At 40.8% G+C, this 12,296-nt stretch overlaps 1 protein-coding gene across 1 annotated transcript in view; it reads left to right on the top strand.

The window, feature by feature from the left end:
- Positions 1-12,296, top strand: part of KDR (kinase insert domain receptor) — a 43,609-nt gene that overhangs the window by 14,025 nt on the left and 17,288 nt on the right. Inside the window, exons 10-19 of the mRNA XM_037139450.2 lie at positions 1,650-1,806; positions 2,866-2,989; positions 3,478-3,586; positions 4,260-4,580; positions 6,549-6,695; positions 7,019-7,150; positions 9,405-9,511; positions 9,936-10,071; positions 10,437-10,541; positions 11,889-12,002. Of these exons, the coding sequence (XP_036995345.2) occupies positions 1,650-1,806; positions 2,866-2,989; positions 3,478-3,586; positions 4,260-4,580; positions 6,549-6,695; positions 7,019-7,150; positions 9,405-9,511; positions 9,936-10,071; positions 10,437-10,541; positions 11,889-12,002 (1,452 nt within the window). The remainder of the gene's footprint in view (positions 1-1,649; positions 1,807-2,865; positions 2,990-3,477; positions 3,587-4,259; positions 4,581-6,548; positions 6,696-7,018; positions 7,151-9,404; positions 9,512-9,935; positions 10,072-10,436; positions 10,542-11,888; positions 12,003-12,296) is intronic.

Raw genomic sequence — 12,296 nt, 5'->3', positions numbered from 1 at the left:
CCAAGCGGCACCACCTTTGTGCCTGTCTCACGGAATCGTGCCGCTGGCATTGCAAATGTGTAAGACTCTTCTCGAATTTTGTGGGAAGCTTCCAGTTTGACTGTGCAGTGGACGTATTGGTGATGCCAAGGCAGCTCCACACTGTTAGCCGGTTGGAAGCTTTTCCATTTTTTTTAAACAGGAGTCTATGATCTGACTCTGAGGCTGTAAAAGGAAGATACGAATTTTTCGTTTTAAGAATATGATTTGAACTTCATTTTTCCAAACTGAAAGATATAAATAAATTCACTAGGTGGGGGAAAAATGAGTTTTATGGTCAAGTAAGTGTGGCAAATGCTAAGTTGATGTAAAACAGGCATCTTTATCGCAGGGCTTCTCAGGGCCTTCATTATGCAAATGCATGTTGCCATTCTGCAAGGGGAGACGCATAGTCTTCCAGGTTTAACACATTTATTTGACCGAAGCATCCCTCCCCCAGTAAACTCATTAATATCTTGTTCCAAACACGTTTGGGAAATGATTCTCCATTGTAATTCTTTGTTCTCCCTGCTGGCATGCATGTTCAAACTTCAGGATATTCTCATGTGACATGAAGGTGCTTCCCCATATGTCCTGCCACCTCCCTGTGTATCCCTTGAGGTTGGCTTTACTTCTTTGCTGGGACATCAGCTTCAAAGAATATTTAAAAGTAACAATTTCCAGAAGTGTCCCTTAGAAGCCACTTGGGAGTTGGGGATTGAGAAGTGAAGTTGGGAAGCTGCTAAATTAGGTGGGGAGAAGGAAATGAACAGGAAAAAAAGATGTAAAAATGAACAGTGAATAATCCTATCTCATTAATTCATGAATTCACTGAACATTTTTGACTTGCCCTGGCATTTACCCAGCTATATAAAATCAGCATAAAAAAAAGAATTAAGGTTTTGAAAGTATAATCTAAGGCTTTAAGTTGAAAGTGATGAGAAAATAGTTTCACATTAATGACTTTAAAGCCAAAAAGGAAAGAAAAAAAGGACAAAAGAACGGAGGGGAAAAAGGAAAGGGAGGCAGAGTGAGAGAAGAGGTGAGAGTGACTTTGAACGTATCATTGATATTTTTTATGTTCTATTTTTCTCATGTAAATTGGAGAACAATAACAATGGTTGTGTGGATTAAACAAATTAATCAATGTAAAGCACTAAGAACAATGCTTGTTGCATAATGAATGTTTTCACTGTATTATTCACAACCATTGCCTTTTCCTTTGCCCTGATTTGTGACATGGGAAGGACAAGGAGAAGTATCCCTGTAATGTCGATGAGAAAAACTGAGGCACAGCGTGGTGAGGTTTTCAGTCACTCAGTTTATTAGATTATTACTGCCATTAGCAGTGGTGGTGGTGGTAACAGTGGCAGTATCACTGAGAGTCAGGTCTCCTGTTTTCAATCTAGGTATTCTTTGAAACACCAAATGGGGGCAAAATTACCTGCTTAGAAAAATGTGGGCTTTAGTAGCTCATGATTGCTTGGCATTGATTATTTTAATTAGACCTTTTATGGAAAAGTCAGCAGTTTACTAAAGCTGGCACCATTGGCTGTTGATTACTCAAATTTTACTACTTTCCATTCCGCAAAGTTAATTGACATTTCAAAAGTCGTTTTTCCCATCTCCAGTCCCACCCCAGATTGGTGAGAAATCTTTGATCTCCCCTGTGGACTCCTACAAGTACGGCACCACCCAAACAATGACGTGCACGGTGTACGCAGTTCCTCCCCCAAGTTCCATCCTCTGGTACTGGCAGCTGGAGGAAGAGTGCACCTACAACCCCATGTGAGTAGGGCTGCACCCTCTTTTTTCTTGCCATCTTGCATTTCTTATGGCCAAGCTCTGCTAAGATTCCATTCTAAGCTGAGTAGGCTGTCTCTAATAAAAAAAGAAATTATCCCTCAGGGGGTGCTCTTAATGTCCTTCTATTCTTCTCTGTCTTATGTTTTAGATGTCTTTCCTTGGAGCATCCTGCTGTGAGGGTACCTGTCCTTGTCATAGGTCAGCCCTAATGTACACCTCTCCAAATTCAGGCTCTTGGCTCACTTTGCTAATCACCAGTCTTTGGGCTTTCTCCTTAACCAGTTAACCAGCCAATGCCTCATCTCTCCTTATCTATAAGAAGGTTCATCTCAAGGAAGTGCTGCTGGATTCAAGGGAGCAATAGAGCTAGCTGTAGCCAGCCCTCAGAGGCTCCGGCCCAGCTTATCAGGTTCTAACACAAGTACAGACATCCTTAGGGAAAAAAATCCCAACAACAACAAGCCACCTACACCACCCTAAGCAGTTCACTTCCTGTTGTTGTTTTTGAGATGGCCACTACTAGATTCTTCCTCCAATGCTGACGGTTTCCTACCCAGAGGCCAACTGTCCCACGGAGATTACTTTAAGAGGCCAAATAGTTTTTTAGTTTCCTTGCCTTCCTTTGAACTAAATTAATTTGAATTGTCTTGTCGATCCAATTTATGAATGGAGGTTTGTTGCCAGAATAAGCTGCTTCCCTCCTGTATCTTGAATGAATCTACCGACACCTTCTTCCCTCATTGCTGAGACCTACTTTTAATTGGCACCAAGTCTTGTAGCAGAGTAGGATGCATTGGAAGTTACTTCTTTTTAAAAACTTTTGATTTTTACTTACTTATAGAGAGGGGGAAGGGAGGGAGAAAGAGAGGAAGGAAAGCATCGATGTGAGAGAGAAACATCGATTCGTTGCCTCTCACATGCCCCCAGTGGGCACCTGGTCTTCTGAGAACATAATGACAAAAATGTGACTCTGTTCCTCACTATAGATGTGAATTAAAGAAATGGGTAATCATTGTGTGATCTTTTATCTCTTTCTTATAGGCAGGCTATCTTGATGACAAACCCATATACCTGTAAGGAATGGAGAAGTGTGGAGGACTTCCAGGGGGGAAATAAAATTGAAGTCAACAAAAATCAATTTGCCCTAATTGAAGGAAAAAACAAAGTGAGTTTGAAATGCTTTAATATAAAAATCTGTCTCTTGTAAGGAAGGATGGCATGGAAGCAGGGTATAGCAGTACGTGAGGAGTATTGGAGACTAATAATCAAATAAACCAATGATAAAATATTAGCATATTAGTTTGAAAACACCACTGACTTTTAGAAGCACCATTAACTTATTACTAGCACAGAGTAAGATAAAACACATATGTCATTAAGTCTATACATTCGTTGTAAGGTGACTCTGATTTTATAAGTATGAAAATGAGAAAATAATGTTATATTAAAACACATGGTTTCCAGAGCCCATTTTGTGTAACATCTGAGCTAAAATGACATAATTATACTTGCATGAATTTGAAAGTGGTCAATTTAGTTGGGTGAATACAGTAGGCAGGTCATCCCCGTTGTGGGGACAGCTGTATTTTAATCTGAGTGTATGTGCATAAACACAGCATCCATTGTTTATGGCTTGGGATTTTTTTTTCACAGACTGTAAGTACCCTTGTTATCCAGGCGGCAAATGTGTCAGCTTTGTACAAATGTGAAGCAACCAACAAAGCTGGGAGAGGAGAGAGGGTTATCTCCTTTCATGTGACCAGTAAGTGCTGCTCTCTAGGGGGTGGGCTGGATCTCTCACCAAAGGGGTGCTAAGCTGTCTGATACTCCATGGCCCTTGATATTCCTTTGAGTGCCATGGTGTTTAGGAAGAGGACTTGGGCTGATAATTGATGCTTTTGTTTATAAATTGAAACCCCTTACGTAGCTCTGGGGATCATGTGAAGTAGGTATATCCAACTTCACTGGAGAGATAATGGTTTCACACAGGCTTTTAAATCATAAGTCATGCATCATATTTTCATCAGAGTTTAGCACAGTGCTTGGTTTATTGGGGTTCAGTCAATATTGGTAGGCTTGCTGCTGACCTGTTGACAAGGTTGGGTTTTCTGGAGACAATTGAAATGACATAGGAGCAGTGCCCTCCAAATGCTGGTGATTTTGTCTGTTCATCTTAGTTTTATGGATAAACTTTAGCTGATATTTGATAAACATTTATAAAAATTTATTTACATTTCCAAATAATAATTTTTGGTAAAATGATACTTTTGGCAACCTGAACTGTCCGTTTGGGTTGTCTTCTTGTATTACTTTGTCTGAGATTGCTAGAGCTTCGCTTCTTTTTGTGCTTTCTAGTAGCCTGAAGGTGACGGGAAGACAATAGTATGCTTCTCAAGTTGAATGACTATCTTCTAACCATGGGTTTTACATTTCAGAGGGTCCTGAAATCATTCTGCAACCTGGCACCCAGCCAACTGAGCAGGAGAGTGTGTCTTTGTGGTGCAGTGCAGACAGAGCTACATTTGAGAACCTCACATGGTACAAACTTGGCCCGCAGGCTCTGCCCACACCTGTTTGCAAGAACTTGGATGCTCTTTGGAAAATGAATGCCACAATGTTCTCTAACAGCACAAGTGACATTTTGATCATGGAGTTCCAGAATGCATCCTTGCAGGACCAAGGAGACTATGTGTGCTTTGCTCAGGACAGGAAGACCAAGAAAAGGCATTGCGTGGTCAGGCAGCTCACAATCCTAGGTGGGGAGGCAACTCTGGGTCATCCGGAGGCCTTTGGAATGTCTTGCATGTCGTGTTTTCAGGGGCTGAGTAAAGATTACTGCCCTCTAGGAGTTTATAAAGTCTACTGGGGCACACTTATCTTATTCATTGAAAGTCCTAGAGGCAGAAAGAAGCTAATAATGGTGAAGTGATTCAGGGTTGTCCAACCTGAGGCCAGTGGGCCACATGTAGCCCAGCATGACTGTGAATGTGACCCAACACAAAATCATAAATGTGCTTGAAATTATGAGATTTTTGTGATAACACATCATAATGTACTTAATGTGTGGCCCAAGACAACTCTTCTTCCAGTGTGACCCAGAGACACCAAAAGGTTGGACACCCCCAGAATAGCTTGGTTCTTTCCAGCCCTGATGGTCGAATAACTCACTAGTATCTGCAAAGGATACCCTGAGATGATAATTTTCATGGATTATCATGAAATTCATGAAGATAGCTTCGTGAATTCCCCGTGAAGTCACTGTCTGTACGTCATCTAACCCTGGGCCCTGCACAGAGTCTGTGTAGCCATGACTCTGTCTCTAAGGAAAGCAGGCAAATCTGGCGAGTTTCTCTTTGTGGCCTCTCCTTCAATTTTCTCCTACGCTCAGTGCTTCTCCCAAGTTTCTAAGATGCGTGTGTCCTGTTTGTTTGTCTTTTGGAAGGGGAACTTCTCAGGTAAACTAATCTATAGCAAAGTTTTAGAGGAATAATATCTTCAGAGACCTTGGCATATTTTAAGAGGTATCTAGGACCGACATTAGGATGTGTTTTGCTAGTGTTAAGATTCAGGTGTCAAAAGAAGAGGCATTTTTAGGTGAAATCCCTGGGCCTGTTAAAACCACCACCTGTCCTATTTTCTGTGCACATTGGTGGCTGGTCTGGTGTTCAACTGCTGGAAGAATTCAGAAAGAGATGCGAAGGAGGCCCCTGGCCTTGCCATGCCCAGGAAATGTATGATCGTAAAGAGCTGGTTTGCTTTCCTAAAAACCCCCAAGTTGTTTCCCAAAAATTATTCTTAGAAATTGAGTAGCATCCGGAACATTTGCTAAACCCCAGGTCATTCACTGCTGAGGTAATCTCCTTTTGCTAAATGTTACAATAGATTATTTCAGCAAGATTCCTTTTGATGTTCAATTGGTTTGGACAAGCTATTCCCATAGCACTTTGATGACTTATAAGAAAAGAGTAAATCTAAGTTTTGCTATGCATGTAACCAAATACCCATGGGCTTACTTTTCTTTAAATCTTTGACTTTCCTTAGGGTATTGTTTTTGTTTGTGTTTTACTGGAAATGGCATTGGTCTGGGTCTGGACTTTTAGGTCCCACCAGATTCTATTAGTTCTCCTATTCACTCAACTATGAAGACTTGGGAAAATTGTTTAACCCCCTGAATTGTAGCTATTTAGTTGTAAAATAAAGCTGATACTCTCTTCCTACCAATTACAGGACTGATAGTGAGCAACATAGGGAGTATAAATGAGTTTGGTAGAAAGGACCAAATAAATACAGGGCATTCTTTGTGTATTGACTTCAGTGTTTGTTACACTGAAGTTTTGCACCTTCCAAGAGAAACATGGCATAACTCTGGGGTGTCAGCAGCTAGAACTTTCTTGGGAGGGACACCATGTCTAATTAGGGGAAAAATCCATAAAGGTGATAACCTTCATTTTGGCATGTGATTACCAGCTTGAATCACTAATATGAAAGTTTAAAGAGATGCAGCGACCTGTCTGAACTTTCTGCCTATTGATTTCACTTCACTTTACTCAGTGAGCAATGGCACTTACATGATCCTCTGTGTGTTTTCAGCTCCTCTGTGTGTTTTCAGCTCCATCAACCAACAGTGTGTTGTTTACTAAATTTAAATGGTTTAATAATTTACTGGCACTCAAACCATTTTTGAAGTTACACCTAAACGTCGCATTTTCTCTCCGTGTGCATAGAGCGCATGGCACCCCTGATGACAGTGAACCTGGAGAATCAGACAGCAAGTATCGGGGAAACCATCGAAGTGGCGTGCACAGCCTCCGGGAATCCCTCTCCACAGATTTCCTGGTTTAAAGATAATGAGACACTTGTGGAAGACTCAGGTGAATAGAATGTGTCTGTCTCCCTTTGGTTGCAGAATTTTCCTTTGGTTGTCTAAAGTCCACATTACTTTTTGATTTGTTTGAGATAGAAGAAAGTAACGATCTAAGTGTCCATACTCTGTTTCATTGCACAGCCTTAGAATGAGAATATTCAGGTCTCGTCGAATTCTCATGGAAGCCAGGGGTGATGAGACAGTGATTGCTTTGGAGTTAGATATAATAGGCCAAGATAAAGGACAACATTTTGTAGTTTAACATTTTTTCCTGAAAAACGCCATCAGGCCACATCATAAATGAAAATCATAATTTTCCTCTTCTCTTAGGCATTGTACTGAAAGATGGGAACCGGAACCTAACCATCCGCAGGGTGAGGAAGGAGGACGAAGGCCTCTATACCTGCCAGGCCTGCAGTGTTCTTGGGTGTGCAAAAGTGGAGGCCTTTTTCATTGTGGAAGGTCAGTGGGCCTTGACCAGCAGATCGGACTTTTCAAAATTAGCTTGTGTCTCATAGACACTCATATACTTTGCATGGGAAGATTATATGTGGTTTTTAAAATATTCTTTGTATTTTGTAAATTTTCTATTATGAATATATATTATTTTAACTAGAGAGCATAATTACTGTCATTTTAATTTTGGTTGCATCACATTTTTATCCCTGCAGTTCTCATTGTAGAAAATCCTTAGCCAGGCTGGCAGACTTTCTGCCTTTCCCTGGTTCTTTCTTTATTCGAATGGCTCAGTGAGCTTGTTATATGGAGTTATACCCCTATGTTTATTTGGAAAATCACTAGAGTAACTGCCTGGTCATGAAAATCAGTGCTATCTAAACAGTCACAAATGTTCATAGTTTTCTCGAAACTAAAGATAATTAAGATTCATTTGTGAACAATAGACCATTGCTTCTCTGAAATGAAAAATTGGGGATTCTTATCTAAACGTGAAAGGATACTCGTATGTGTGTGCAGGACTGATGTGAAATCCGGCATGTTCTCAGATGGGAATGGTGATCTGTGACAGAGTGTTTTATCTTCAGGAGTGTATTCATGTGCCTTTTTTGGTTAATAACCCATCAGGGGACAATGACAGTGTATTGTGCAGGTGAAGGGATGATATTCGAGGTGGGGGAAGAAGGGTGGTGACAGACAGAGGACTTGGCGGATCTCTGTGGACTCCTCCTAACTTTTCTCTCCAGGTCTAGATTGCAGACCCTTTAATCTGTCAATCTCTGTTGCCAAGTACTGCATCTTGATACCTTGATTTATTTTCAAATCTGGGTAGGCTTATTACCATTTCACACACTGCACTGGCAAATGAAATTTCAAGTGCATGAAATAAATAAAGATTTCAAGTGACATGGTGGTGTTGTCACTTCTACAGTGCATCAAGCATGGGGTGGATCCTAAGTGAGGTGTCCTTTTCTCCTCCTTGCTCCTTATCACCTTCACTGACTGCCGCTGATCACCAATAGCTAACTAGGTAACTTTGGCACAGGGATTAGATTTACTTCTCGCCTGAATAAAATGTTAAGACAGGAAGAGGTAAATGTTTACCTTCCCTGCTAGGCTCTCAAATGTTATTGTGGGAATATTAATAGACAAATGTATCTAGACAATTGAATCCCTGAACTTTTTACCTTGTATAAATTGACTTTTAATCTCTACATACAGAGAATGACTTCAAGTATGACCATCAGAGGAACCAAATGTACTTCCAAGCATCTTCGGTGCTTCCCTCAACTGTGAACTCTTATTTTGCTAATGCATTAATTACTTGTCTTTCTGCCTTCTTGAGGCCAGCCTGGGCCACTCACAGGTGGTGACTGGTTTGGTTCACACTGTCCTCAGCCACTGGGGACCCTAGGTGATAATTGCTTCCTTATCACCTCTTTGGTAATCACTCTGAGTGGAAAGCGCCCTCAGGCCTTAATTTCACTGACTCAGCCATCCTCTGGCACCCTGAGTTTCTGCAGCTTTTTCTCTTCTCTTTTCCTTCCTGAGAGTTTTTTTTTTTTAATTTTTCAGTTGACATACAATTTTGTATTAGTTTTAGGTGTACAACACAGTGATTAGACATTGATGTAATGTAGGAAGTGATCACTTCAATAAGTCTAGTACCCATCTGACGCCACCCATAGTGATTACAACATTATTGGCTATATTCCGTATGCTGTTCTTTACAGCCTGCAACTCTTTCTGTAACTGGCAATTTGTACATCTTAATCCCTTCCCCCTTTTCAACTGGTTTTGCCAAAACCTTTCCCATCTGGCAAACATCAAAATGTTCTTTATGAGTTTGTATTTTGTTTGTTTGTTGTTAGTCTTTCTCAGACACCATACACATCAAAACATGGATTATCAGAGTAAAACTGGATGTTTATCTTCTCCCATTAGAAGTACTTTTCTTCTCTGTAGAACATAACCTGTTTTCTTTCCATCAAAGTCTTCTTTCAAACACTTTCTATGGTTGTCTTTGAAGACATTAACATTTCTATCCTTCATTGCTTTAGAATTTTATTGTTGGAAGCTTTCATGAGCAAAGTTTTGTAAACCTTAAATTACCCATGAAGAATATTAGACTCCATCCAAGTCAGAGGGGTGGGACTTTTTATTTAGGATGTTTCCCTGTTGGTAAGCTTGAACTTTGTCATCTTACATCAAAAGGTGTGAGTCTCCAACGGTTGATGTTCATTCAATTGTGTCTTTCCAGGTGCCCAGGAAAAGACTAACTTGGAAGTCATTATTCTAGTAGGCACTGCAGTGATTGCCATGTTCTTCTGGCTACTCCTTGTCATTGTTCTACGGACTGTGAAGCGGGTAACAAAATAATTTCTCTTCCACCCCATGCACTTTGGTTTTCATGATTAATGAAAGCTGACTGGGGCTCTTTGAGTTGTTTCTTCCCATTGTTAGGGGCTCAATGAGTACAGTTTATTTCAATACAATAACATTCTTGCCCATTTTCTTTTGGCTGGACCACTGGGCTTTAATTGATAGAAGCCACTAGAGGAGAAAAGGGCTTGGACTGTCTAGTGTAATTAAGATTTAAGAACTTAATTCTGAGCTCATTTAGTTGAGGGGACACTGGAAACAGGATGATAATAGGACTATTCTCACACTCTGTGAGTTTTATTTAAAAATTAGACATCAGGAATGAGGCTTCTATCAAAATAATAACAAGCATACAAAACAACAGCCAAACAACGGAATGTGTGTCACTTAAAGGAGTAATGCTTTCCAGGCCAATGGAGGGGAACTGAAGACAGGCTACTTGTCCATCGTCATGGATCCAGATGAACTCCCCTTGGACGAACACTGTGAACGCCTGCCTTATGATGCCAGCAAATGGGAATTCCCCAGGGACCGGCTGAAGCTAGGTGTGCTTTCAAGTGATATTGACTTGATATTGGGCTCATCAGACCATCTCTTCTTTCTTTAGGATGATGACGAATCTAGTCTATGCAAAGGTTGGATTCTAGTTCAGAAAGCATTTCATCTCTTGAATTTGAATAATCATCCTTTTAGTCACTTAGAAGTAGGGTCCCTTATAATTACCCAAAGCAGGACATTTGGTGGGTGAAGGGAAGAGATACTTAAATAGTTAAGCTGGGACCAGGAGTAAACCTGACTGTCCATGTTAAACTAGGATGTGCAGTTACCCTACTTAGTTGGAATCTGCGAATCACATTGGTGGTATAATAGCCCAAGTCCATGTTGTCACCGCTGTTTTTGTTGATTGTAGGTAAGCCTCTCGGTCGTGGTGCCTTTGGCCAAGTGATTGAAGCAGATGCCTTTGGAATTGACAAGACAGCAACTTGCAAGACAGTGGCTGTCAAAATGTTGAAAGGTAAAAATCAAAGTTACGTGGTGGTGTGACCCTCTCTCTCTTTCATCTGGTCTTTACATACGAAGAGAAGCTTGTTATCAGTGGCTCTGTGACTGGGTGGGCCCACCAGTCCAGCATTCAGTCAACCTGCATATCTTTGTGCAAATTGGAAAAACATTCTCTTATAGCTTTGTGCTAGGGTGCATGGCCAGGCAGGCAGAATTGGGGATGAGTTTCAGCTGTCTGCTCCCTCCTTCTCCACCTCACCTGGGAGTCCTTGTGTAGGACACAGCTTGTACAACTGTCCTGAGTGGCCTGGCTCTAGGGAGAAAAAACCACCTTGGTTATATACAAATCATTTTGTACTATATTATGGTGCATTGGTAAGATAATTATAGACCATCCAGAAATGTGAAGAGAAATTTGATATAATGAGTAAAAATAGTAGAGTACAAAAACACCATGTTCCCTATAATTGGAATATGTAATGATTTCACATATAAAAATAATATGTAAAATATGAATGGTAGTGCTAGGAAAAAAGGATTATGGGTGATAGTTAGAAAACTAAAACCTTTGCAAACAATTGTGAATCTTAATAGTAACGTAATTCTGGTCTTGCCATTTTAATTTGGGGAGATGATGCATACAGCACCTTTTGCTCCAATTATGATGTGCTTTTATTGATGGAGATGATGCTACCTACCTTTTGCCAATAGGTCTTGTGCATTTCAAAGCCATCTCTCTTCTTTTGCCTATTCTCTTTTGTGGCCAAGGGGATATGTAATTTTGAGGTGGCTCATTAGAACCTGAGGTGTGGACCATGTCTGTGACTTACAGGGAAGGGCATTAGCTGGCACTGGATCAAATTCACGGTCTTAGCCTCATCAGCCTCATATGCCAACTGGCCTTACCAGCTGGCCCTTGTTAAGTTTCCTGCTTGGCACAGATTGGTGGGAACTTCAGCACAGCCCCGAACACACAAGGATATTTAATACATGGTATTGCTTCCTTACGAGGAAGCACTGAAGTAATCAGGCCCCAAGAAGCATAGTAAATGTGGTATATGAAAATCCAATTTTGTAAAAGAAGAGAATCTGGGCATGATTCCACTTGCAGATGGATTCTCCACTTGCAAAAGACTTCACTATGAATTCTTTTAAATATCAAACATTCCGAATGCACTTAAAGGAATAATTTGATTTGGAACCAGAAAATATAATTTATATTTAACTTTTAGGGGAATGCACCTAGTCTGTAAAGTGGGCTACAGTTGATTAATCCCTGGAGAGGAGGTTGCAGAGATGTATCAGTCTTCCTAAGGCAGCGCCCACATTTACAATTGCCTTCTTGGCCCTGTATTTGCAGAAGGAGCAACACATAGTGAACACCGAGCCCTCATGTCTGAACTCAAGATCCTCATTCACATTGGCCATCATCTCAATGTGGTCAATCTTCTAGGTGCCTGTACCAAACCAGGAGGTGAGTACCTGTGGGTGGTTCTCGTTCCCTGATTCAGGCATATGCATCTCTGCTGCTATTTGAGGGAAACTGCTCAACTCCCAGGGCTTTGATTCCCTTAACTTAGGACACTTGGCCAGATTTCCAGATCCAGGGTGTGGCAAAAGTAGGTTTACAGTTGTGAGTATGCAAACCACAGGGTTGATTCTTGTATTATTATTTATGAATTATTGTATGATCTTCCATACAAACAACTGTAAACCTACTTTTGTCCCGCCCTGTATAAATATATTTCATGGAGGTTATATGGGCACT

The sequence above is a fragment of the Artibeus jamaicensis genome, unplaced genomic scaffold, assembly GCF_021234435.1.
Source record: "Artibeus jamaicensis isolate MK-2021 breed Jamaican fruit bat unplaced genomic scaffold, CSHL_Jam_final contig_889, whole genome shotgun sequence".
In the NCBI taxonomy this organism is placed as follows: Eukaryota; Metazoa; Chordata; class Mammalia; order Chiroptera; family Phyllostomidae; genus Artibeus; species Artibeus jamaicensis.
This window is presented reverse-complemented; position numbering and strand designations above follow the sequence as displayed.